Source organism: Thalassophryne amazonica, chromosome 14 (genome assembly GCF_902500255.1).
Source record: "Thalassophryne amazonica chromosome 14, fThaAma1.1, whole genome shotgun sequence".
In the NCBI taxonomy this organism is placed as follows: domain Eukaryota; kingdom Metazoa; phylum Chordata; class Actinopteri; order Batrachoidiformes; family Batrachoididae; genus Thalassophryne; species Thalassophryne amazonica.
This window is the reverse complement of record NC_047116.1, coordinates 4,022,784-4,049,476: the sequence shown is the minus strand read 5'-3', so window position 1 is coordinate 4,049,476 and position 26,693 is coordinate 4,022,784. Positions and strand designations below refer to the sequence as shown.

Below are 26,693 nucleotides of genomic sequence, written 5' to 3'. Positions count from 1 at the left end.
GCCTAAACTTTTAGTCTGTGAGCCTATACTGGTGTAAACCTTCAGCCTGTGAGCCTATACCTGCGCAAACCTTCAGTCTGTGAGCTTATACCGGTGTAAACCTTCAGCCTGTGAGCCTATACCTGTGTAAACCTTCAGTCTGTGAGCCTATACCGGTGTAAATTTCAGCCTGTAAGCCTATACCTGCATACACTTTTAGTCTGTGAGCCTATACTGGTGTAAACCTTCAGCCTGTGAGCCTATACCTGCGCAAACCTTCAGTCTGTGAGCTTATACCGGTGTAAACCTTCAGCCTGTGAGCCTATACCTGTGTAAACCTTCAGTCCGTGAGCCTATACCGGTATAAACCTTCAGTCTGTGAGCCTATACCTGTATAAACCTTCAGTCTGTGAGCCTATACCTGGAAACCTTCAGCCTGTGAGCCTATACCTGGTTAAACCTTCAGCCTGTGAGCCTATACCTGCGTAAACCTTCAGCCTGTAAGCCTATACCGGTATAAACCTTCAGTCTGTGAGCCTATACTGGTATAAACCTTCAGTCTGTGAGCCTATACCTGGTTAAAACTTCAGCCTGTAAGCCTATACCTGCGTAAACCTTCAGCCTGTGAGCCTATACCTGCGTAAACCTTTAGTCTGTGAGCCTATACTGGTGTAAACCTTCAGTCTGTGAGCCTATACCTGCGCAAACCTTCAGTCTGTGAGCCTATACCGGTGTAAACGTCAGCCTGTAAGCCTATACCTGCGTAAACCTTCAGCCTGTGAGCCTATACCGGTATAAACCTTCAGTCTGTGAGCCTATACCGGTATAAACCTTCAGTCTGTGAGCCTATACCGGTATAATCCTTCAGTCTGTGAGCCTATACCTGGTTAAACCTTCAGTCTGTGAGCCTATACCGGTATAAACCTTCAGCCTGTGAGCCTATACCTGCGTAAACCTTCAGCCTGTGAGCCTATACCTGGTTAAACCTTCAGTCTGTGAGCCTTGTGTGATTGTCTGTTGTTGGTCCTCTTTAGTTTTTTTCCAGGTTCAATTATCCGTACTCGGTCTTGTCTAGGTGAGTCGGTCCCACCTGAGGAGCAGATGAGCAGCAGAGACAAGAAGAGCAGCAGTGAAGTCTCCTCTCTGATTGACACATTGGCCCCGCCTCCTGTCCCTTTATCAGAGGAAGAGAAGACACAGTACGAGATGCTGATCACTGATTTGTACCAGCAGCTGGATGACAAGGTGAGACCTGACCTGAAAGAGGACTTTGTTTGTTTGTTTGTTTGTTTGTGTTTGTTTGGTTGGTTGTTTGTGTTTGTGTGTTGTTTGATTGTTTCAAACATGGTGCTTGATGTTTCAGGACGATGAGATAAACCAGCACAGTCAGGCGTCTGAGACGCTCAGACAGCATGTGATGGATCAGGAGGAGGTGAGTTTCTTCTGCTGTTCCAACATCACCCAGCACATCCCGTCATTCAGGTGACCTTTGACATTTAACCTCCCCGTCTGCCAGAGTCCTGGTCCGGCTCAGCCATCTTGCAGAGTCCTGGTGTGGCTCAGCCTGTCTCGCAGAGTCCTGGTCCGGCTCAGCCCGTCTCGCAGAGTCCTGGTCCGGCTCATCTTGCAGAGTCCTGGTCCGGCTCAGCCCGTCTCGCAGAGTCCTGGTCCGGCTCAGCCTGTCTCGCAGAGTCCTGGTCCGGCTCAGCCTGTCTCGCAGAGTCCTGATCCGGCTCAGCCATCTTGCAGAGTCCTGGTCCGGCTCAGCCCATCTCACAGAGTCCTGGTCCAGCTCAGCCCGTCTCACAGAGTCCTGGTCTGGCTCAGCCTGTCTCGCAGAGTCCTGATCCGGCTCAGCCATCTTGCAGAGTCCTGGTCCGGCTCAGCCCATCTCACAGAGTCCTGGTCCAGCTCAGCCCGTCTCACAGAGTCCTGGTCCGGCTCAGCCTGTCTTGCAGAGTCCTGGACCGGCTCAGCACGTCTCACAGAGTCCTGGTGCGGCTCAGCCCTGCTCGCAGAGTCCTGATCTGGCTCAGCGTGGCTCCATGATGATCTGATCAGTCTCATCACGCGTCTCTACTAGGTCTTCCCTTCACGTCTTGGAGCCTAGAGATTCCTGACAATGAAAACCCAAGAACTGAATAACTGAACAAATCACGTGTTTGAAGTTGCCCTCTGCCAGCTGACTGATTTATCGTCTCTGTCCTCTGCCCTCCGTTTGTCCAGCTGCTGGCGGTGACCCGTCAGGACTACGAGCGCCTGCAGGAGGAGCTGTCGCGGCTGCAGAGGGAAAGTGACTCGGCCAAAGACGAAGTGAAGGAGGTTGCTGCAGGCGCTGGAGGAGCTCGCCGTCAACTACGACCACAAGAGTCAGGAGGCGGAGAACAAGAGTCGCAGCAACGAGCGGCTCAGCGAGGAGCTCAGCCTGAAGACCGTGAGTCCCACCAGCAGGGAGCGACGTTCAGTGCTGCTCGAGTCCTCACATCCCAGAAACACTGTTGATAACGTTAAAATCAGAGAGCAGCCAATCATCTCCTTACTCTTTACTTACTTACAGGGTTTGAAGTGTGACTTCCTGTGTGTGTGCTGGTGTTTCCAGGTGAGCCTGGAGGCGGTGCAGAGGGAGCTGAGCACCCTGCAGGAACTCAGCACCCACCACAAGAAGAGATCTGCAGAGATCCTGAACCTGCTGCTCCGAGACCTCACCGACATCGGCGCCCCCCTCGACCTGAAGCTGTGAGCCAACAAACACAACACACACCATTTGAACTGTGAAAAACCAGAACAAAGGTTGATTTTTGCAAACGTGTCCATCTGTTTCCATCACGAGTCGTCCTCTCACCGACGCTGGCACCAGATCCCCATGCTACGGATCGTCATCAGGTTCCACCGCGAGCAGGCACCTGGTCGTGGTGGACCAGGTGCCTGAGACCTGAGATATGGATCTGAAGATTAGCCAGCTAGCACTAAAACTGTCCATGTTTAAAGTGAGGTCCATTTGGATGGGAACGCCGTTTCTTATCCAGTTTTTTCTTTTTTCAATCATCCAGACATGTGACCGATCCAGTCAGCTGGGGCCAGCTGTCGGAAGCATGAACCAGTCTGAATAAGTTGATGTTTGGTCCGGGTCTAGTTCCTGTCAGTTGTGGTTCTGGTTCCAGTCAGTTCTGTGTGTGTAGTTCCTGTGTGCCATTGAATTATATTCATGAGAATTCCACTTTTTATCCACATCTTTTTGTTCTCTGGTGTCTCCTTCTGTCATTTGTTCAATCGTTCGTTTGGTCGTTAGTTCATTTGTTCTGTCTGTCATTCGATCATTCAGTCATTCGTTCGTTATGTCGTTTGTTCGGTCGTTCATTCCATCATTCGGCTATTCTTTCATTTGGTCATTTGTTCAGTTGTTCATTCTGTGGTTGTTTATTCATTCGTTCCCTCTGTCATTTATTCATTTGGTTGTTCGTTCATTCGTGTGTTCGGTTTGTCATTTATTAATTCGGTTGTTCGGTCAGTTGTTTCGTCGTTTGTTCATTCTGTCGGTTGGTCATTCAGTCATTCAGTTGTTCGTTCGGCCCTTCTTTCTTTCATTCTGTCATTTGTTCATTCGGTGGTTCATTCGTTCTGTCATTCGCTCGGCCGTTTGTTCGTCTTTTTGTCCGTCTTCGGGCCTGTTTAGGGTCCTTCCGTCATTACCAGGTCACTTTTTGGTGTGTCCTTGGTTTGGAGCTGAACCTGGACTTTGGGCGGGTCTGTTTAGAGCTGGGTTGGGTGTTTTGACCTCTGACCTGGTGTGTGTCTGCAGGCGACGGAGTCGAGCGGCGTGCTGGAGGAGGAGTTTACTGTGGCTCGCCTCTACGCCAGCAAGATGAAGTCGGAGGTGAAGTCACTCGTCAATCGCAGCCGACAGCTGGAGAGCACCGAGTCGGAATCCCGCCGCCGGACCGAGGCCAGCGAGATGGAACTGGCGTCCTGTCAGCTGCTCATCTCACAGGTCCCAATGTTACAGGAACTAAAACGAAACCATTACAGGAACTATACAGAAACAAATATGACAGGAACTATGCAAAAAAATCATTATATAGTGGTGCAGCTTAGCTAAAATTTCCATAACAATCTTTCAGTTTGTGATAAAAGCATGAAATGTGGCACACATATTCTAAATGAACTAATATTTATTTTCAGATATGGAGACATCCTGGAGCTGACCTCTAATGAGCTACAGGGGTCAATAAAGAATTACACAAGGGTCAAACATTAACAATGCTCCAATCATATTGAAAAGTATACTACATTATTTATCTGATTACACAGCTTCCAAAAAGGTATAGTTTGGACTATCTATGACAGAATGTTCTGGAGTTATGGGGTAAAAACAGCAAATATGGCGACAAAGGTCAGTTTAAATTTGTACAGGGGTCAAACGTTAAAGTTGCTCCAATTTTGGTAAAAAAATATGCAAATTCTTGGTTTAGTTAATAGTATTTTAAAAAGGAATAGTTTGCACCATCTGTCACACTTAGTTATCATGTTATGAGGTAACATATGTCACATGTCATAGAATCCAATGGACGTCAACCTTGTTTGACCTTTACTTTGGAGACCAAGCATTCGACATAGTCAAAACTATTCCATTTATTAATCCTATTCACTCAACCAATAATTTGCATCACTTTTTACCAAAATTGAAGTAACTTTAACTTTCACCCCTGTACAAACTGAAACTGACCTTTGTCACCATTTTTGCTGTTTTTACCCCATAACTCCAGAACATTCAGTCATGGTGTTGGGTATTTTCTCCTCCAAACATTTTTTAAAACCTTTAACAAGACAAACAGAGTCAAGAAACACCAGTGAGACAGAAAATCAAATATTACGCGCGGAGTGCGGCCAGGCTGTACACCAAGGCTACACTAAAGTCTGGCCTGCTTTTCCGCTCTTTTTATTAAGAGACGCCCTCATCACATAAACAAGAAACTTGTCCTAAGGGTGGGGGTAATGACGCAAGACAAGTTTCTTCCCATAACATAAACGCATACGTCAAGTGCAGCTGTAAGGAAGAACACTTCAGGTCAGCACATCTCGTTCGTCTGTTGCAGGTATCAGCTGTTCTGCATCTGCCTGAAGTGTCCTGTCTTCCACACTCCTTCACACTAAACACCACATCACAATAGTCAAAACGTTCTCTTGCTCCCAGTCGTTAGAGGCTGCGAAAACAAAGTTATGTTATAACAATAAGTACATCCAGTCCTTCATTCCCAGCTCAGATTGACCCCAGAGTGCTAAAACAAAATTGAATTCTCAGGATTGCATTAAGACAGGTGCAAAACAGCACATCTCCGTTCTCATGAGAAAGAAGACAAAGCTAAAACAAGGTTGAATAACACGTACGTTCTCAGGGTGAAGTGCAAAACAGCACAACACCGTTCGCATGAGAAAGAAGACAAATGTACAAACGTTTAACAGTGATAACATATATACAAAATCTTTAACATTCCCCTCCTGTTTATCGCCTGTTAAACATACAGTAGGCATCACTCAGCTTAGCACTTCTTTTGAGATTTTCACTAAGAGGTTCATCATGGTATGTTTTCTCTATAGGCTTACACCCCAGAGGTGATGTCATCATTGTCACCATCATCGGTGTCTGGGTCATCATACTTCCATTGGTCTGGGTACAGGTCAGGAGAGCCATCGTCCTCCTTGTCGTCATCTGTCCCCAGAAGTGGATATGATGCTGGACCCCCTCCTGGTCCTGGACTTATTGCTGTGGTTATCATTCTATTTACAAGGCCTCGGAGACATGGAATACAACAACATCCACACAATGTTAGAATTGCAGCAAATACTGCTATAGACACTAATAGTGAAGAAATCAAAGACCTCCATTTTCCCATCCCTTCCAGCCACCAATCCCCAGCCTTCGGTGTTTACTCCACTGTGCTCTTTCATCTTCCTGTTCAACGTTCTCAGCCCGTCAATGGCTTGAGTGAGACTGCCGTCTGCAGCTGTGTTGTTGGGAATGAATGTGCAGCATTGTTCTCCGAACATGGCACAAACACCTCCTTTCTCTGCCAACAACATATCCAGAGCAATGCGATTCTGGAAGGCCATAAGGGACGTGGCTTCTAACTGTGAATGGACAGCCTTAAATCCTTCCTCAGTCCAATTTCCTAATTTCTGTACATTGTAGTGGATGTAGTTGTATTCTGTCCACGTTTTTATTAATGGAGCACCACCAACAGATGGAAGATTCGAATCCAGCTGCTATTTGATTAACCAGTTTATACTCGTCAGGCACTCCCCTGGGGACTCCTATTGCGTCAATATATGTTGGATTTCCCACTCCTTTCCAATCTCTTTTCACTCTATGTCTGGCTACGTCTTTCTGCCAATCTTCAGGAATAAGAGAGGCTGCATATGTCGTAACGTCTTCAGGGGTCATGGGTATGGCTTCAACTGGTAACAATAATGATATTAATGCACAATAACCTGACACATTTCGTGGCAGTCTGTCAAAGATTCTGTTATCCCCACACCACCACCATACGTCACTCCTCCCGACAGGTTTGAATGTGGGAGTACTATGGACCACATTCTTACACCAGGCGGTGTGGTTTAAGCTACCCAAAGTCTTACTTGTCCCTGTCAAGTGTACACATGTATGGTTAGCATGCCCAACTTTGCTTGAGAATAAAGGTTTAATCTTAGTCAATTTGGTCACTGGATAGATCTTGTCCCACTTAGAACATTTGTTGTTTGCCGCAATGTATGTCTGTGTCATAGCAGTCAGTAGACAGTCTTTGGGTAATGCTGCCGGTATTACCTGTAATATAGGTCTGGGTCCCATACACACAACACAGTCCTTCTTTGCTGCTAGTCCTGCTTGTTCTGCCATTAAAAGCCAATTGTTATTTTGTCCACTAATTCCTGTAGTTACTAGGAACCAGTCATCTGCCTTCATGTCTTTTGTGCCTTGTACAGACACCCCCTTTGCTTGTATGGGCACCCCCTTTGCTTGTATGGACACCCCCTTTGACGTACTTAAGTCGGTCAATATTGGTTGCTGTACTCTATCTGTTTCACAGAGGAAGAAATGGAAATACGGATCTTTTCCTTGTTTGTATACCCAAAGGAGGAACAACCAACAGTCTCCCTCTATATCAGGTGGAATATGGTTCCTTTTTCTGTGGTATTCACCACTATAGACAGCTTATCATCTGTTTGATACATTTTGAGACTTTGACTCTGGTACTTAGCCCACTCGGTTTGTGCCCATCTTGGTGTCCATCTACTCCATTCATCGGCTACCAACGTTTCCCATCTCCTATCTTGTTGATCGTTGGTCATATACCATGAGAAACTATTTCCGTAATTAGTCCCTCTGTCACCATCCGGCATTCCATGGATAAGAGCACTATATGGTACAGAGATGATCACAGAAGTATTTCTAGGAATGCAGGCCTGTACACCAAATCGGTATGCATTATTCCCATCACAGCTATGTACTGTGGCATTGATTATCGGACTGGGGTCTTTGTTACTTCTTTTTGGTCTCTGCAATCTGTGGATGTGATCCGTATTATCATGTCCCGTGCTCATGGCTTTTAATAATAATACCAATTCAAAAAGAAAAGTAGCATAACAAGGACTGTCCGTGGGGTCCAGAAACCCCCTTTCTTTTTATCTTTTTCTTTCGCCATTTCTGCACACTACAGCACACCTATGTTCAGAACAGTGGCTTCTTAATGTCTTCTGCTAGCTTTCGTGTCTAACCTGGATCTTAACACCAAGCTCACACACTATTACTAGTCTTGTCCTACTGTTCTTACTGTTTGTCTGTGTCTGCAGAAATGACTTTCTTACAGTGAGTTAAATGAATCCATGTACTTCTTTCCCCAATTTTCAAAGCTGTGGGTGTTGTGAGTAGTACTTGATAGGGCCCTTCCCATTTAGGTGAATGCCAGTGTTTTCTCTTGATGCTATCTGCCGGTGGAACGAAATTGGCTAAACATGCTGACATGACTTGAGAATAAATAGTTGGACTCTTCTTATCAACACCCAGTCTCCAGGTACCACTTTAGGGTCCTCCTGTGGAGAAATGGGATCATCAGTGTTTGGAACTCTCCCTCGTTGTCCTTCTAACATTTTTCTCATGTAATCCGCCAAATTGGCTTCCTCAGGTACATCCCAAATTTGTCCATAATATGGCAATCGATATTTTCTGCCAAACAATGTTTCATACGGTGTCAACCCCATGGTACTAGTTATGTTTATATACATTTTTACCAAATCTACACAATGTGTCCATGGTCTGCCTGTTTCCTCCATTGTCTTTCTAAGTCTGTTTTTTACTGTTCCATTCATCCTTTCCACTAATCCGGCGCTTTGTGGATGATAAGCACAATGATTTTTGAGATTAACCTGTAGTGCTTCTCCTACGTATTGCACTATTGCATTAACAAAATGCGCTCCGTTATCTGAATAGACTGTTTCTGGTATTCCAAATCGTGGGATGATGTCTTTGCATAATGCTTTAGCCACTGTAAGTGAATCTGCATGTTTTGTAGGGAACAATTCTACCCATTTTGAGAAGGCATCAATTATGACTAAACAAAATTCCTTCCCTTCATGTTTACTCAGCTGTATATAATCCATATGAATCACTTGAAAGGGATATTGTGGTGTTGGAAATTTACCTCTTTGGGGTCTCAAATTGCCTTGTGAGTTGTGTTTTGCACATATCATGCATGCTCTACAATGCTGTTTTGCATATGCATCGAACCCATAAAGACAAAAAATAGATTGCAATTGCGATATCATACCCCCTGATGAGACATGCGTCACGCCATGGCTCATAATAGCTGCCCATTTAAACATATTTTTTGGCAATATGGGTTTCTTTTGTGGTCATACGTACAAGTCATTTGCATACGTAGCGCCTTTAGCTATCCACATTTGTTTTTCTCTGTCTGTTGCCTGCTGTTGCATATCAGCAAGCAGTGTACGACCTATATACAAATCTGGAGTTGTTTCCTGTATAACAAAAATAGAAGAAGCTGCTGCTGCCTCTTTTGCTACTCTGTCAGCAAAATCATTTCCTTTTGAAACACTGTCAGAGCCTTTAGTGTGAGCCGCACATTTGCATATAGCAATTTGTTGAGGCAACTTCACAGCTTGCAGTAGGGCAGTTAGGAGAGTGGCATGAGTCACTGGCTTTCCAGATGATGTCACCATTCCACGCTCTTCCCACAGTTTTGCAAACACATGCACTGTGCTGAAAGCGTACTGGCTGTCTGTATAAATTGATACGGCCGTACCTTGAAACAGATAGCAAGCTGCAGTTAAAGCAACTAATTCAGCTGCTTGTGCTGAAAATGACGATGGCAATGAAGCAGAATCTAATACTTCTGAATTTGTGACGACAGCATATCCAGATTGTGTTTGTCCATAAGCATTTTTGGTGGAAGAACCATCCACATACACGATTGTACTGTTTGGGATGGGTGTGTCCCGGAGGTCTGGGCGTGCTTTTGTACAAACTGTTGCTACATCAAGACAATTGTGCGGCTCACCATCCTCAGGTAAAGGTATCAATGTGGATGGATTCAATGTTGTACATCGCTCTATCGTAAGGTGTGGCTGTGATAATAGCAAGGACATGCACGAAAGATGTCTTGCTGGGGACAAAAGGCTCATGTTTGTCTGCAACAAAAGTGCAGAGACTGCATGTGGAACTTTCAATGTCAACTGATGGAATAGAACAACATTACTGCTACTTTGAACAGCCATAGAGGCCGCAACAACAGCCTGTACGCATGGTGGTAAAGCACTTGCTACTGCATCCAATTTAGATGAGTAGTAGGCAACTGGCCTCAATTTTGAGCCATACACTTGAACCAAAACACTAGTCATGAACTTATTCTTACAATCAACTGTTTGAGTAAATGGTTTACTATAATCTGGTAGTGCCAAAACTGTGGATGACACTAATGTTTGTTTTACTTTTACAAAGGCTTCCTCAGCATCTTTGTTCCATTCCAACACGGTTGACATTGAAATATCATCTTTGTACATCAAATCAGAAAGTGGACTAGTCAACTCTGCATAGCAAGGAATCCATGCCCTGCAGTAATTTGTTAATCCAAGAAATGACATCATCTGCTTTTTGGTTTGTGGTTTTGGAGCGTGCAAAATTGCTTCCTTCCTATCAGACAGGATCGTGCGCCCTGTGGCTGATAACTCATGTCCTAAATATTTTACTTTATCCCTACACAACTGAACTTTGTTTCTACTCACTCTGTGGCCATTGTCAAATAAGAAACATAATAATGCTACTGTGTCAGTTATGCAGTTTTCTCGTGTGTCAGAGGCAATCAAAATGTCATCAACATACACTAATAGTTGGCTATCTGCCGGTGGAACGAAATTGGCTAAACATGCTGACATGACTTGAGAATAAATAGTTGGACTCTCTGCGTAACCCTGCGGTAATCTGGTGAATGTATATCGTTGTCCTTTAAAGGTAAAAGCAAACCAGAATTGACTATCTGGGTGTACTGGTACAGAGAAAAATGCATTACTTATGTCAATTACTGAGAAACTATTAGAATTTGGTCTCAGCGAATTTAACAAGGTGTGTGGATCTGGGACACATGGTGCTCTTTTAATCACAGCAGCATTTACTGCCTGCAGATCTTGAATCATTCTCCACCCCACTGAGGGCGGAGCCTTTTTCACAGGAAATATGGGTGTGTTACATGGTGAATCTGGACATGGCACTATTACTCCTGCTGTTAATAAATCCTCTATTACTGGTCTGATTCCTTCAATTGCATCAGGTTTCAATGGATACTGTCTTACACATGGTCTGTATTCTGTTTTTGGCCTTATAACTACAGGTTGTGCATTTTTAATCAGTCCTACGTCTGAAGGACCTGTTGTCCACAATCCTGACGGTACTGAAGAGAGAAGATCATCTTCTTCAGGACTCAACTGAAACACTCAGGATTGTGAAGTGGACACATCAATGTGTGTTCCAGCTGTCAGCACCAATGAGACATTAACTGGCACTTTATACAATTTAGTTGATGGACTGAACTCCGTTCGTGGTCCAACTCTGCTCCAATCAGAGGCTGACAAAGCTGTTATGACTGTCAGTCCCAATTCTTGCCATTCTGTCAAATATGGCTTACAAAGTGACATATGTAATGGCATACCTGTGAATTTCAATTTCGACACATCTTCAGTGGCGCCTGTTACTGTTATGACGGCTATTGAGTTGCCATCATGAATCAAATCGGTCATTGTCAGTTTCACAGGTGAAACATTTTTCAATTTAGTTTCATAGTCACCATCCGGACCTGGAGGATCTTTATGCCACATTGTGACATGCAGGTCAGGTGGTGACATCTGTTGTTCAGGATTTTTTAGTAGGGCTGTCGCTTGCAAGACGACATCTTTACCCCATCCTGCAGCATCTTCTTCTGAGATGTCAAATGTATAGTAATAGTGGAATGTGGGGTCAGCGCTTTCTTCTCTTACTATGTTAACGCCTCCTGTGCGTTCAACAACTAATTTCCCTTGTTCCACAATTATGGACAAGCCCAATGCAGTCAATCCGTCTCGTCCTAGGAGGTTAACTGGACATTGTGGCATGCTCAACACTGACATAGTACACGTCAGGCCAAATGGATCTGTCAACGTTATGGGTTTGGTGATAGGGACGTCTGATGTTTGTCCATTTGCAGAGCGAACCCTAAAGATTTCGTTGCTTAATTTATGGACAGGTATGTTGTCATTACATGTGGTTCTACATGCTCCTGTATCACAAAGGAATGTCACTGGTCGTCCATTTACCAACAAAGTCACTTCTGGTTTTGGTACCGGATTTCCCAGCAAGGCACACAGATCCATATCGCAATCAGACTGCCTATATGATGTGGAATCATGGATTATGGATTCTAGTCATTGTGGATACTGTGGCTGAGGAGGATTATTCCGTTGTGGAATTCCTCCTGCTGCTCCCTCAGTAGGTGGATTCGGACAATTTCTATACATATGTCCCTCTCTTCCACAGTTCCAACAAATCAGGGGACCACGTGGTGGCCCTCCCTGTCTGGGCTGCTGTTGTGGTTGCCATGGTCCTTGACGTTGTGGCTGTCCACCTTGTCTATTTTGCCATGGCTTTTTGGGGCGTTTGCACTGCTTCTGCTGTCTTAAGTTACCCTGCTGGTAATATATTTCGTCATCTCCATGTGCTACATACACTCCTTTGTCGCTGTTTCTTGTCTTTTTCTGCTTTAAGACTTCTTCTGCATGACAGCAGTGTGTATGTGTGTCTTCCAATGTGCCTGTAGGCAATCCAATCCAATGTTTCTGTATCCAAGCTTTTATATCCTTATTGGAATGTTGGATCAGAGCGTTTTTCAATTGTTGTTCATACACAGGTGTTTCTGGCAATATGCCACTATGGACCCTAAACACATTCTCAAATCTGCACCTAAACTCTGTCCATGGTTCTCCTTCTTTCTGTGTTGTCCTGGTAATTTCAGTATAGTTTATCTTTGGTCCTAACACTCCTTTTGCACGTGTAATCATAGCTTCCACTCTTGTTTTCAAGACTAGATCATCATGTGTCAGTGGTACGCCTTGTTGATCTGCAGGATTCCAGTCTCCGCGTACCTGACTCCATTTAGGGCCACATGCTTTCATCCACACCTGTTGGACTTCAGGTCCATTAAGGTGGTAAGATGTTCTAATGTTTTCTATATCCTGCATAAATCCCTCAATATCGACATGTGGCGATGGTATCATGTCGACTGCTGCTTTGATATCATCAGCATTCCATGTCCGATAAACGAGCATGGTTGGTAGCTGTCCTGCTGTTTCTGCACGAGGATTTGGTACTTCTATCATAGGATAGGCACCTCCCTGATCACTATGTTCCACCATGGGAGGGGCTGTAGGCACTTTTGCTTGACTGCGTGTTTGTGGTTTTTCTGGTTTTTCTCTTTTTACCTTAGGTTTTACTGCCAAATCATACTGTGGTGGCGGTACATCGTCATCCTCTGGTAGAGGAGATAAAGGTCTCTTTGCCACCGACGATCCAGCCGGCGGTGATTGTTGAGGCTGTTCTGGCTCTCTGTGCTGAATTATCACATCTTCTTCTGCCTTACCTACAGCTTTCTTTTTTCTTGCTTTCTCTAATCGTCGCTTCTCTGCTCCTTTCTGTCTGTTCTCTGCTTCCTCCTCCCAAAATGCCACTAAATCTGCCCCTACTTTCTGCATCTTTTTCTCATCACCTTTATGTTCCCGTTCTAACTCCTTCTTCAGCTTTTGTATGCTGATCAGGTTCAGTCGTCCGTCAAAGTCATGTTTATTTATCCAGGTCTCCAATTTCTTTGTTGCTTTTGGATTTTTTGCCTCCATAACTTTCCAGTCGTCAGTTGATAAATTTTCCTTATTTTTAGACGTCTTACCCCCCATTTTTATTATCCCTTGTTATACTTTGGACTTCAGACGGGGGCACACCTAGGGTGTTCTAAATCTGAAGTTTTCACACTTTCTTTGGACGTGACAATTAATTTGCCGTCGTGTGGTTGATTCCTTTCACCTCCCCGTAGGAAGCGGAATCACTTGCCTCTGCTTCCACACGCACGGTTGTCACTAACGTTGTCCAAAGTATTACACTTTCACACAGTTATTTACACTTGCGCAAAACACTATTTACACATAGAAACACTCCTAATAATCGTACGCGTATTCTTATGTCAGGGGAGCTCGCCCTCCCGTGAAATTTAACTAATGTCCTGCCTTAGGGGACTCCGCCGTCCCTGCCAAATTTAACTACTTTTTTACAGTGCACATATTTCTACCCGGGATTTCCTTTACGTATTAAAACAGAGGAGTCCGTATCCTCCTTCCGGAATTTAACTACTTGCGTCCCTCGCAACCGTAGAGGAGTCCGCCCTCCTTACAGAGTTTAACTGTGTTTCATTAACAGACGATTCTGTATCATCGCTTACGGAGTTTAACTGTTTTATGTGATCACTTTTATCCCCTACCGGTACGCGTATATAAACAGAGGAGTCCGCACCCTCCTTACAGAGTTTAACTGCTTTGCATTAACAGACGATTCTGTATCATCGCTTGCGGAATTTAACTGTTTATGTGATCTGATCACCACTCACTCAGTACTGTTTACAAAGAAATTTTACTCACTGACTCGACTTCCTGTCTGTCTTCTTCGGGAAAATCTCGTCAACCAGACGATGCCAACGGTGGTCGACAATTGCAGACACGATCAATCGATCAGACCTTGGCCAAGGATTTACGTCTGGACTTGACGACCTCCGCCGGACACCTCCGGTGTTGTTGAGATCCCGGACGAGCCCCCAGTCAATGTTGGGTATTTTCTCCTCCAAACATTTTTTAAAACCTTTAACAAGACAAACAGAGTCAAGAAACACCAGTGAGACAGAAAATCAAATATTACGCGCGGAGTGCGGCCAGGCTGTACACCAAGGCTACACTAAAGTCTGGCCTGCTTTTCCGCTCTTTTTATTAAGAGACGCCCTCATCACATAAACAAGAAACTTGTCCTAAGGGTGGGGGTAATGACGCAAGACAAGTTTCTTCCCATAACATAAACGCATACGTCAAGTGCAGCTGTAAGGAAGAACACTTCAGGTCAGCACATCTCGTTCGTCTGTTGCAGGTATCAGCTGTTCTGCATCTGCCTGAAGTGTCCTGTCTTCCACACTCCTTCACACTAAACACCACATCACAATAGTCAAAACGTTCTCTTGCTCCCAGTCGTTAGAGGCTGCGAAAACAAAGTTATGTTATAACAATAAGTACATCCAGTCCTTCATTCCCAGCTCAGATTGACCCCAGAGTGCTAAAACAAAATTGAATTCTCAGGATTGCATTAAGACAGGTGCAAAACAGCACATCTCCGTTCTCATGAGAAAGAAGACAAAGCTAAAACAAGGTTGAATAACACGTACGTTCTCAGGGTGAAGTGCAAAACAGCACAACACCGTTCTCATGAGAAAGAAGACAAATGTACAAACGTTTAACAGTGATAACATATATACAAAATCTTTAACACATGGATAGCCCAAACTATACATTTTTGGAATCTTTATGATCACACAAATAGTGTGGAATAGGTTTCAAAATGATTGGAGATTTTATATTTTGACCCCTGTAGCTCATTAGAAGTCAACTCCAGGATGTCTCCATATCTGAAAATAAACATGAGTTAATTTAGAATATGTGTGCCACATTTCATGCTTTTATCACAAACTGAACAATTGTTTTAGTTATCTGCTGCACTAATAGGAACTATACAGAAAACAAAAACATTACAGGAACTATATAGAAAAAATATCAGAGGAACTATGCAAAAAAAAAAATCATTATAGGAACTATTCAGAAAAAAAGAATTACAGGAACTATACAGAAAAATATGACAGGAACTATGCAAAAAAAAAAAAAAAACCATTATAGGAACTATACAGAAAACAAAAACATTACAGGAACTATACAGAAAAAAAATATGACAGGAACTATACAGAAAAAATATGACAGGAACTATGCAAAAAAACCATTATAGGAACTATACAGAAAACAAAAACATTACAGGAACTATATAGAAAAAATATGAGAGGAACTATGCAAAAAAAACATTACAGGAACTATACAGAAAAATATGACAGGAACTATGCAAAAAAACAAAAAAAAAACATTATAGGAACTATACAGAAAACAAAAACATTACAGGAACAATACAGAAAAAAAATATGACAGGAACTATACAGAAAAAATATGACAGGAACTATGCAAAAAAACCATTATAGGAACTATACAGAAAACAAAAACATTACAGGAACTATATAGAAAAAATATGAGAGGAACTATGCAAAAAAAATCATTATAGGAACTATTCAGAAAAACAAATTACAGGAACTATACAGAAAAATATGTCAAGAACTATGCAAAAAAAAAAATTATAGGAACTACACAGAAAAAAAAACATTACAGGAACTATACAGAAAAAAAATGATAGGAACTATACAGAAAAAAACATAACATTACAGGAACTATACAGAAAAAAACATGATAGGAACTATACAGAAAAAAAACTATGACAGGAGCTATGCAAAAAAAATCATTATAGGAACTGTACGGAAAAAAAAACATTACAGGAACTATACAGAAAAAAACATGATAGGAACTATACAGAAAAAAACATGATAGGAACTATACAGAAAAAAAACTATGACAGGAGCTATGCAAAAAAAATCATTATAGGAACTGTACGGAAAAAAAACATTACAGGAACTATACAGAAAAAAACATGATAGGAACTATACAGAAAAAAACATGATAGGAACTATACAGAAAAAAACATGATAGGAACTATACAGAAAAAAAACTATGACAGGAGCTATGCAAAAAAAATCATAGGAACTGTACGGAAAAAAAAACATTACAGGAACTATACAGAAAAAAACATGATAGGAACTATACAGAAAAAAACATGATAGGAACTATACAGAAAAAAAACTATGACAGGAGCTATGCAAAAAAAATCATTATAGGAACTGTACGGAAAAAAAACATTACAGGAACTATACAGAAAAAAACATGATAGGAACTATACAGAAAAAAACATGATAGGAACTATACAGAAAAAAAACATTACAGGAACTATACAGAAAAAAAAACATGATAGGAACTATAGAGAAAAAAAACATTACAGGAACTATACAGAAAAAAAACATGATAGGAACTATACAGCAAAAACATTACAGGAACTATACAGCAAAAGCAAATGTTTTATTGTGATGAAGTTGATGTATGTGTGTGTTTGCGTGTGCGTGCAGCACCAGGCTAAGATCCGCTCCCTGACCGATGACCTGCAGCAGGTGGAGCAGAAGAACAGGAAGCTGGAGGAGGGTCAGGACGCTCTGATGGAGGAGGTCACCAAACTGCAGGCTCAAGGTGAGAGAAGACACCATTGCCATGACAACGGGAAGTACCACTCCCATATCTGGTCATGTTGACGGGTGTCAGCAAACCCAGTGGTGGACTCTGAAACGGTAACGGTTCTGTGGGACCGTCAGCACGTCCAGAACAGATTCACAAACAGAACACGGGACTTTGTGGTGTGTTCAGGTAAAATGCACGAGGTGACTGTGATGGACAAAGAGAAGGAGCACATGAGCCGCCTGAAGGATGCTGTGGACATGAAGGTAAACCAGCAACAGGCGCCCCCTGGTGTCTGAAATCTTCATGAACGAAAACGAACAGGTGTCAGGTTTTTTTTTTTTTTTTGCTCTTGTTGAATGATGTGATTAATTACAGGAGAACTGATCGCATCCAGCTGATTATCTTCAAAGTTTTTGCAAAATCTGCTCTTTTTTAAAAGGCTTTAATTTAAAAAATACCACCCCCCCCCCCCCCCAAAAAAAAAAACAAACAAAAAACAAAATGACACCTGGAAACAACATAAGCAATGAAGGTTTTGTGGACTGAATCCACTGGTCCACAGAACAGCTAGTCATCCTGTTTTGTGGACCAAATGTGACCTCTGGCACATTGACCTTTGACCTCTGCCGCCCAGGCTCCGCCTCTCTGACGTGTTTATGTTCTTCCAGAGAACCCTGGAGGAGCAGATGGAGAACCACCGCGAGGTTCACCAGAGACAGGTGTCCCGCCTCCGCGACGAGATCGAGCTGAAGCAGCGACTCGTAGACGAGCTGAAAGAGTGTGTGAATAAAACCTTTAGTCACCACCTCATCTTTTTGACATCAGACCGCTGCCACACACAGAATCAGCACCAGAATGTTTGTAAAATTCCTCAGAGGCCTAATGTGTGACGCACTGTTTGTTGTATTTGTGTTTGTTTTTTGTTTGATGTGGTTTTTGTTGTTTGTCTGATGTCTGTTTGTTTGTTTTTTATTTGTGTTTGTTGTTTGTTTGCTGTGGTTTTCATTGTTTGTCTGATATTTGTTGTGTTTGTTTTTGTCTGTTTTTGTTTGTTTTTTGTTTGTTTGCTGTGGTTTTTGTTGTCTGTTTTTTGTTTTTGTCTGTTTTTGTGTTTGTTTTTTGTTTGTTTGCTGTGGTTTTCGTTGTTTGATATTTGTTATGTTTGTTTTTGTTTTTCTGTTTTTGTTTGTTTGCTGTGGTTTTTGTTTGTTTTTTGTTTTTGTCTGTTTTTGTTTGCTGTGGTTTTTGTTGTCTGTTTTTTGTTTTTGTCTGTTTTTGTGTTTGTTGTTTGTTTGTTTTTCTGTTTTTGTTTGTTTGCTGTGGTTTTTGTTGTCTGTTTTTGTTTGTTTGTTTTTTGTTTGTTTGCTGTGGTTTTTGTTTGTTTGTTTTTTGTTTGTTTGCTGTGGTTTTTGTTGTCTGTTTTTTGTTTTTGTCTGTTTTTGTGTTTGTTTTTTGTTTGTTTGCTGTGGTTTTCGTTGTTTGTCTGATATTTGTTATGTTTGTTTTTGTTTTTCTGTTTTTGTTTGTTTGCTGTGGTTTTTGTTGTCTGTTTTTTGTTTTTGTCTGTTTTTGTTTGTTTTTTGTTTGTTTGCTGTGGTTTTTGTTGTCTGTTTTTTGTTTTTGTCTGTTTTTGTGTTTGTTGTTTGTTTGTTTGCTGTGGTTTTCGTTGTTTGTCTGATATTTGTTGTTTGTTTTTGTTTTCTGTTTTTGTTTGTTTGCTGTGGTTTTTGTTGTCTGTTTTTTGTTTTTGTCTGTTTGTTTTTTGTTTGTTTGCTGTGGTTTTTGTTGTCTGATATTTGTTGTGTTTATTTTTGTTTTTCTGTTTTTGTTTGTTTGCTGTGGTTTTTGTTGTCTGTTTTTTGTTTTTGTCTGTTTTTGTTTGTTTGTTTTTTGTTGGGTTTTGTTTGTCTATGTGTTTGTTTGTTTGTTGTGTTTTGTTTGTTTGTTTCAGTGTGATTCAGGCTCTGCGATTGGAGCACCAGAAGCTTCAGTCCGACTTTGACAGACTAAAAGCTGAGGAGCAAATCAAAGACCAGAAACTCCACAAACTCATGTGAGTTTGATCCACCGGGGGGCGCTGCCGCGGTCAGACGTTGTTCTTCTGCAGTAACATAAGATCCTGAGAGGGGGCGCACTGCTGTGTTTCTGCTCCTCAAACAATCAGTTATTTCAAATAATCATTTCAGTCACAGAAACACACAAAGAAAACATCAAATTCTGATGTAATTTTTAATTGATTTGTAGTTTTGGTTTGGAGCTGTTTTCAGTCACAGTTCACACGGCTCTCAAGTGTTTTGGAATCCAGTGCTAAACTGGTTTAAACTGCCACAGAAAGGAATTAAATGAAACATACTTGCAGGTTGTTCTTCTTCTGTCACCTTCTCTGTTTAGCTGCTCCACATGAACAGTCTGTAGCTGCACGTTCCGTTGTGACATCATCGATTTGACTGTTTGTGTCTCTCACAGGCTCCTGAATGAGAAGAGAGAGCAGGCCAGAGAGGACCTGAAGGGTCTGGAGGACACTGTGGTGTGTGTGTGTGTGTGTGTGTGTGTGTGTGTGTGTGTGTGTGTGTGTGTGTGTGTGTGTGTGTGTGTGTGTGTGTGTGTGTGTGTGGTGTGTGTGTGTGTGTTGTGTGTCTGTGTGTTTGTGTGTCTGTCTTTGTGTGTGTCTGTCTGTCTGTGTGTGTGTGTGTCTTACAAAGTCAGAAGGACTTTTATTTTTTTGAAATTGTCAGTTTTTTTATTTTTCTGTTGTGCAATCTTAAAAAAAACATTACAAATTGACCTTTGACCTTGATCTTTATGTTGTTGTCCTTTCGGCTGCTCCCGCTTTTGTTCGGGGTCACCACAGCGGATACAGACAGATCTGCAGGGGTATTTTGGCTCAGGTTTACGCCGGATGCCCTTCCTGATGTAACTCTAGTTTAACCCGGAGAAACACACACAGCCGCTGGGGTTCCGAAGAGGTCTCCCATCCCAGTACTAACCAGGCCCCGCACTGAACGAAGCTTGGCACACTGCAGAACCCCAGAACAAAGCCTGACACACTGCAGAACCTCAGAATGCAGCTTGACACACTGCAGAACCCCAGAACGAAGCTTGACACACTGCAGAACCCCAGAACGAAGCTTGAAACACTCCAGAACCTCAGAATGAAGCTTGGCACACTGCAAAACCTCGGAATGAAGCTTGACACACTGCAGAACCCCAGAATGAAGCTTGGCACACTGCAGAACCCCAGAACAAAGCTTGACACACTGCAGAACCTCAGAATGAAGCTTGACACACTGCAGAACCCCAGAACGAAGCTTGACACACTGCAGAACCCCAGAAGGAAGCTTGAAACACTCCAGAACCTCAGAATGAAGCTTAACACACTGCAGAACCCCAGAACGAAGCTTGGCACACTGCAGAACCCCAGAACGAAGCTTAATACACTGCAGAATCCCAGAACGAAGCTTAACACACTGCAGTTGTTACACAAATGAGGAGTAAAATGTTTGATGAACTTTCAGGTGGTTTTGTGCATCTGTAAGATGTATCTTTCATCTGTCAATCTGGCTTAGCCAGTGACACTCAGGAATAGACTGGGTTTCAACCAGGGATAGTTCTGGTAATGACTGGAGAGACATTTGATGGCTTGGAAAGACGGCATTCTGGACAGTGAGGGCTAGCTCCCCAACCTGTATCTCCTACAAGGGAGAAACCCAAAAGTTGCTATGAAGAGGCCTTCTGATATATACACCCAGAGCCCGAGAGGGGGGGAGAATGACAGCCCAACCAGATGGAGCCAATGGTATTGACCCATGCAAACAGAAATTCAACTATGAATGTAAGATGCATCTGCGGAAAAGTGTGCAAGAACCCATGTGGCTGAAAAATACATCTGGCTAGGATGAAGTGCAGGGAGCAGGAAAACATATTGCAATGCACAGGATTTGATCCTGGTGAGACACAAGAGGAGCCTGATCAGGAATCACCCCGCAGAGCCCAGTCCCTCCCAGTAGTAGAGTGTCTGAACACCTGCAGAAGAGTCCAGCAGAAGCAGCTCAAGGCCTTCAGCTAACAGCCAGGCAGTGTGGTCACAGTTTGAACCAATTGTGAGCCAGATCGTGGAGACCACAGCCAAAGGGGAGGTGGACCGGTAGTTAGCGACTATGATGCCAATCATATTCAGCTATGCAGTCGAGAGGTTTGACCATGTTGAGAGCAGGAACATCAAGACCAACTACATAATGAACTGTAGGGCCATCCAGATTCACACGCTGCACCAAGAACGCAGAAGCCTCAGAAAACAGCACAAGGTGGCCAGTAAAGGAGATAAACAACTGCTTGCTGAGCTTCGCAACATCTTGAGGAAGAAGCTCCTGACACTGCGTTGGCAGAGTGGCACTGAAGGTGAGGGAAAGGGCAGAGAAGCATACTGCTTTCATCTCCAACCCTTTTACCTTCACCAAGAAGCTGCAGTGGAACAAGTGTTATGTGCTCAACCGAGGAGGTGAACTCCTTCCTGCATAACTCCTTGAGTGACCCAGAGAGAGACTGGGAGCTTGCACCACAGAGAGCCCTCATACGTCCACAACCTCCAACAGTGAACTTTGTGATGAGGAAGCCCAGATGGGCTGAGGTTAGGAGGTCATGAAGGGAGCCAGAACAGCTTCAGCCCCAGGCCCCAGCAGTGTTCCATACACCGTACAAGCAATGCCCGCAACTCCTTCCACACCTTTGAAAAATGTTGAGGGTGATCTGGCACCAGGGAAAACTTGCAGGCCAATGGAGGTGTGCAGAGGGTGTGTGAATCTCCAACAATGAGGACTCCAAGAATATCAGCCAGTTTAGAACCATCACACTGCTGAGTGTCAAAGGCACGATTTTCTTCAGCATCTTGTCACAATGAACAGTTACATCGACACCTCTGTTCAGAAGGGGGAGATCCCTGGAGCGCCCGGGTGTTTGGAACACATGGGTGTGGTGACACAACTTATCAAAGAGGCCCCTGAAGGGAAAGGAGATTTCACCGTACTATGGCTGGACCTTGCCAACGTGTACGGCTCCACACGGCACAAGCCCGGTGAGCTTGCCCTTCAACGACATCATGTTCCCAGCAAAGTGACAGACCTCATTCTGGGTTACTATAGTAATTTCAGGCTAAGAGTCACTGCTGGGTCAGGGTACATCAGAATGGCACTGACTTGAGAAAGGAATAATAACAGGCTGCACCATCTCAGTCATACGTTTTGCCCTTGCCATGAATATGATACTCAAGTCAGCAGAGGTGGGGTGCAAGAGACCTTTGAAAAAATCAGGAGTACACCAGCCACCAATATGAGTCTTTATGGATGACTTGACTGTCACCACCACATGATCTGTCCCAAGCAGTATATGGATTCTCCAAGACCTAGAGAAGCTCATTACCTGGGTGAGGAGGAGCGTTAAGACAGTAAAATCAAGGTCACTAGTGCTTAAGAGGGGGAAACTTTCTGGAGTTGCCATCCCATCCATCACAGAGCAGCCAGTTATGAGCCTCGGGAAGTACTTTTACTGCAGCCTCAAAGATTCTGCATCTGTCTAGAAAACCAACAAAGAGATTGAGGACTGGCTGAGTCAGGTTGACAAATCAGGTCTGCCAGGGAGGTTCAAAGTCTGGAGGCGCTGGTGGGGTCCATAGTGACAGGGTGTGCAGGAATTGGCTACTTCCTGGCAATTAGGGTGGCCAAGGTCAAAGAACGACAACATCTCATTCAGGAGGAAGTACAGGCAGGTGTGGAGGAAGAAGGAGCTACTAGGATGGTGGGAATCGGGCAACAAGGAGCATAGACTAAATGGGAGAATGTTCTGCAATGAAAGATCACCTGGTCCAACATCTGGCAAGCAGACTTTCATTTGATCAGGTTTTTGTTCCAGGCTGTTTATGATGTCCTACCAAATCCAGCCAACCTCCATGTCTGGGGTAAAAAAACAGAGACACCATTCTGTCCCCAGTGTCTTGGCCAGGGATCCCCGGAACACCTCCTCAGCAGCTGCCCAAAAGCCCATTGAGACTGGTGCTATCACTGGTGCCACAACTTAGGGCAGTTGCTGACAGTATAGCCATGGTCATTAATGCCATTAAGGGCCACCACTAGCCAAAAACCATCAGGTTCTACAGCCTAACACCCAACCATGGGTGAAGTCTGGCCTGCTCACCTCCACCACTGACTGGTGACTAGAAGAGGATTTTGGTAAACAGCTGAAGTTATCAGCCAGGATAACATCTACACGGCTCTGACCAGATGTGATCATTGTGTCACAGTCCACCAAGCAGTTGATCATTCTGGAGCTCACAGTGCCCTGGGAAGGATGGATGGATGAGGCAAATGAGAGGAAGCCTGCCAAGTACCAGGAGCTGGTGGATGAGAACAGGAGGCAAGACTGGAAAACTCTCTGTAAATCTGGAAGTGGGCTGCTGGGGATTTGCAGAGCAGTTCCTCTGCAATATTCTCACGGTGTTGGGCCTCACCGAGGAGGCAAAGAGGAAGGCAGTCAGGGCTGCAACAGAAGCCGGAGAGAAAGCCACAAGGAGGCTATGGATGAAGAGGGCAGACGTATGGGCCAGCACTGCGGGGACACAGGCCGGGCTCTGACCAACCCCAGTCATGTTGCCTGGGGGAGGCTGTCTGATGTTAAACACCCCAAACACCCAGTGATCCCATGTTACATCAGTGACATGTCCCATCTGTAAGAGGTATCTTCCACCTGTCAATCGTATTGTTTTGTTTGTTCATTTTTTAACAGATCAAAGAGCTGCAGACGCTTCATCGCCTTCGCAAACTCTTCATCCAGGACATCGCAACTCGCGTCAAGAATGTAAGAATAAAAAAAAATTTAACTGGATGAACCGATGTGTCAGTTGATGAAATGAGCTAAAGTGTGTGTTTGTTTGTTTGTTTGTTTGTTTGGGAGCAGAGTGCAGAGAACGACAGTGACGAGGCCGGAGGAAGTCTGGCTCAGAGACAGAGGATCGTGTTCCTGGAGAATAATCTGGAACAGCTCAGCAAAGTCCACAAACAGGTGAGGAAGCTCCACCCACGTCACTGCTTACACAACACAAACCTTTATTTTTGTGTGTAAATCAAGAAAACGTGGTCGTAAACAACAAATTTGCTGCGTCGTTGGCAGAGATTCATGTCGACTGTATGTACACGAAGAACACCAGAAGAAGAAGAAAACAGGAAAAGAAGATCAAATATTTCAGGCCATACCATTTTTCAATTTAAAAAAAGTACTTTTTGAGTCAAACACAGAGCTAATCACATGACCTCTGCCCTCCCGTCTCAGGGCTGATTGTACTGATCAGGTTTGTTTCACTGTAATTGACAGTGATCAATGGATTTGATGACGTTCACGCTCATGTGCTAATTATAATAATTATTAATAAAGATTCTGCTAACATGCTAGGATTCAGAACTGGCTAATACGCTAGTGTTCAGATTCAGCTAACATGCTAGCATTCTGATTTGGCTAACATGCTAATATTCCGATTTGGCTAACATTAAGATTTTGCTTGCATGCTAATGCTCAGAATTGGCTAACATGCTAACATTCAGACTCGGCTAATATGCTAATGTTCAGATTCAGCTGACATGCTAACATTCATATTTGGCTAGATTCAGCTAATATACTAACATTCAGAATGGGCTAACATGCTAATGTTCAGATTCAGCTACGTAACATGCTAATGTTCAGATTGGCTAACGTGTTAACATTCAGATTCAGCTAACATGCTAACATTCTGATTTGCCTAACATGCTAATGTTCTAATTCAGCTAACATGCTAGTGTTCAGATTTAGCTAACACACGAACATGAGCTGACAATTACAAGCTGTTGCCTGACAACCTTTGACCTTTGGACATTCTCTTCAGTGAATTAAGTGATCTGGTTAGTAATTGAGGTAGTTAACCTAGTTGTTAACTGCAGAGGCTTGTCCAGAGGATCCTTGGTTCAAACCCCTGTCTGGCAGGAAAACCACTAAGGGCCCTTGGGCAAGGTCCTTAATCCCCAAGTTGCTGCCGGTGTGTCGTGAGCACCTTGCACAGCAGCACCCTGACTCTGTGTGTGAGTGTAAATAGGTGAATGTGAGGCATCATTGTAAAACGCATTGAGCTTCTGAGCATGATATAAATGCTGTCCGTGCTGCTGTCTCAGCAGATGAGCGTGTTTGGAAGCAGATGATGTTTATAATTTTTGGCGTTTTATTGTAAGTCCCTCAGTGCTGTGTGCGATCCAAACACAGGGTCACATGTCATCACGCTTTATCTCTTCCAGCTGGTGAGGGACAACGCCGACCTTCGTTGTGAGTTGCCCAAACTGGACAAGCGTCTGCGAGCCACTGCAGAACGTGTGAAGGCTCTGGAGTCCGCCCTGAGGGCCGCCAAAGAGTCGGCAATGAAGGACCGAAAACGCTACCAGCAGGAAGTGGACCGCATCAAAGAAGCTGTCCGCAGCAAGAACCTGTCCAGAAGGGGGCACTCTGCACAGATCGGTGACTCGCAAACCAGATCTGAGCCAGTGTCGCTGACCGAACGGTCCCCCCTAAAAATTGGTCCCCCCCTAAAAATCAGTCCGCTCTGCCTTCACTGTGCATGCGTCATCAGCCGCGCTTCACTGATTATCACCGCGTTTCTGCTTCAACCTGCCTCCAGTCATCATCTGTCTCCACGACAGATATCTGAAGCTTTTGCACAAGAATCATTTCCACATAAATTCAACATTATTTTATCATAAAAGATGGAGGAAGCAGTCAGCGCGCCGCAGCAGCACCTCAGACTCAGACGTGCTGCTGCACCTACGTCACTTAAGAACGTCAGCAGCGATTCACCAATTATCACGTCATTTCTGCTTCATACTGACTTTAGAATGATTTAAGAGGTTTTACTTTGTCATCTGATGGTTAATAATCACATTATTCCATTTGATCGCTTTGGGTGCAGAGAGTCAGACTCAGAGAGTCAGACTCAGACGTGGTTCCAAATGACGCATGCGCAGTGAAGGCAGGGCAGACCACTTTTTAGGGGGGGACCGCTTGGTCTGCGACACCAGAACAATAATCCAGAAAAAAAGCTTTATTCTCTGATTGTTTTCCTGCAGTTTGTTATAATTTACAGCTTTAATATAATATAATATCTAAATCATCTATATAATATCTATATTAATACCTGTGACATTTCTTCACCTGCAGCCAAACCAATCCGGGCTGGGCATCAGCACCCATCTGGCTCCGCCTCCATCAGAACAATTGTCCGAGGGGGCGGGGAAGGGCCCAGCCCACGCCATCACTACCCCCGACAGCAAACACATCAACCACAAGTCCATCAAAGTCACAAGTAAACAACAGGTGAGGCAATGGCAAGGATACAAGCTCCGCCCACTGTGACACATGTTTGACCTAGGAGATCAAGAATAATGTAACAAACGCTGACAAGCTCCGCCCACTGTGCCATGTGTTGGACCTGGGAGATCAGGAATAATATCAAGCACGCCTACAAGCTCCGCCCACTGACACATTTGAGTTGTTAAAAAAAATGTAAAAATCAAATATGCTACTGTTGTGGGCTGGGGTGTTTGGCTGGCTTGGTTTTTGTTTTCTGTTTCTCCCACCAGGTGGTATGCATTCAGGACTGAGTGGCTGAGCATCAGGACCTCACCCTGAACACCTGAGGCTTGTTGTCACGTGCAGGT

The 26,693-nt window shown here is 43.8% G+C and overlaps 1 protein-coding gene across 1 annotated transcript in view; it reads left to right on the top strand.

Annotated features, from left to right (window-relative positions):
* The window catches only part of LOC117525278 (kinesin heavy chain-like), a 79,146-nt gene extending 52,789 nt beyond the window's left edge, over positions 1-26,357 (top strand). Inside the window, exons 22-35 of the mRNA XM_034187119.1 lie at positions 1,055-1,224; positions 1,343-1,411; positions 2,206-2,413; positions 2,579-2,715; positions 3,779-3,967; positions 16,869-16,986; positions 17,161-17,237; positions 17,643-17,752; positions 18,926-19,027; positions 19,441-19,501; positions 23,749-23,820; positions 23,920-24,024; positions 25,281-25,497; positions 26,194-26,357. Coding sequence (XP_034043010.1) covers positions 1,055-1,224; positions 1,343-1,411; positions 2,206-2,413; positions 2,579-2,715; positions 3,779-3,967; positions 16,869-16,986; positions 17,161-17,237; positions 17,643-17,752; positions 18,926-19,027; positions 19,441-19,501; positions 23,749-23,820; positions 23,920-24,024; positions 25,281-25,497; positions 26,194-26,342 — 1,784 coding nt within the window. The 3' untranslated portion in view covers positions 26,343-26,357. The remainder of the gene's footprint in view (positions 1-1,054; positions 1,225-1,342; positions 1,412-2,205; positions 2,414-2,578; positions 2,716-3,778; positions 3,968-16,868; positions 16,987-17,160; positions 17,238-17,642; positions 17,753-18,925; positions 19,028-19,440; positions 19,502-23,748; positions 23,821-23,919; positions 24,025-25,280; positions 25,498-26,193) is intronic.
* Positions 26,358-26,693: the final 336 nt, after the last annotated feature.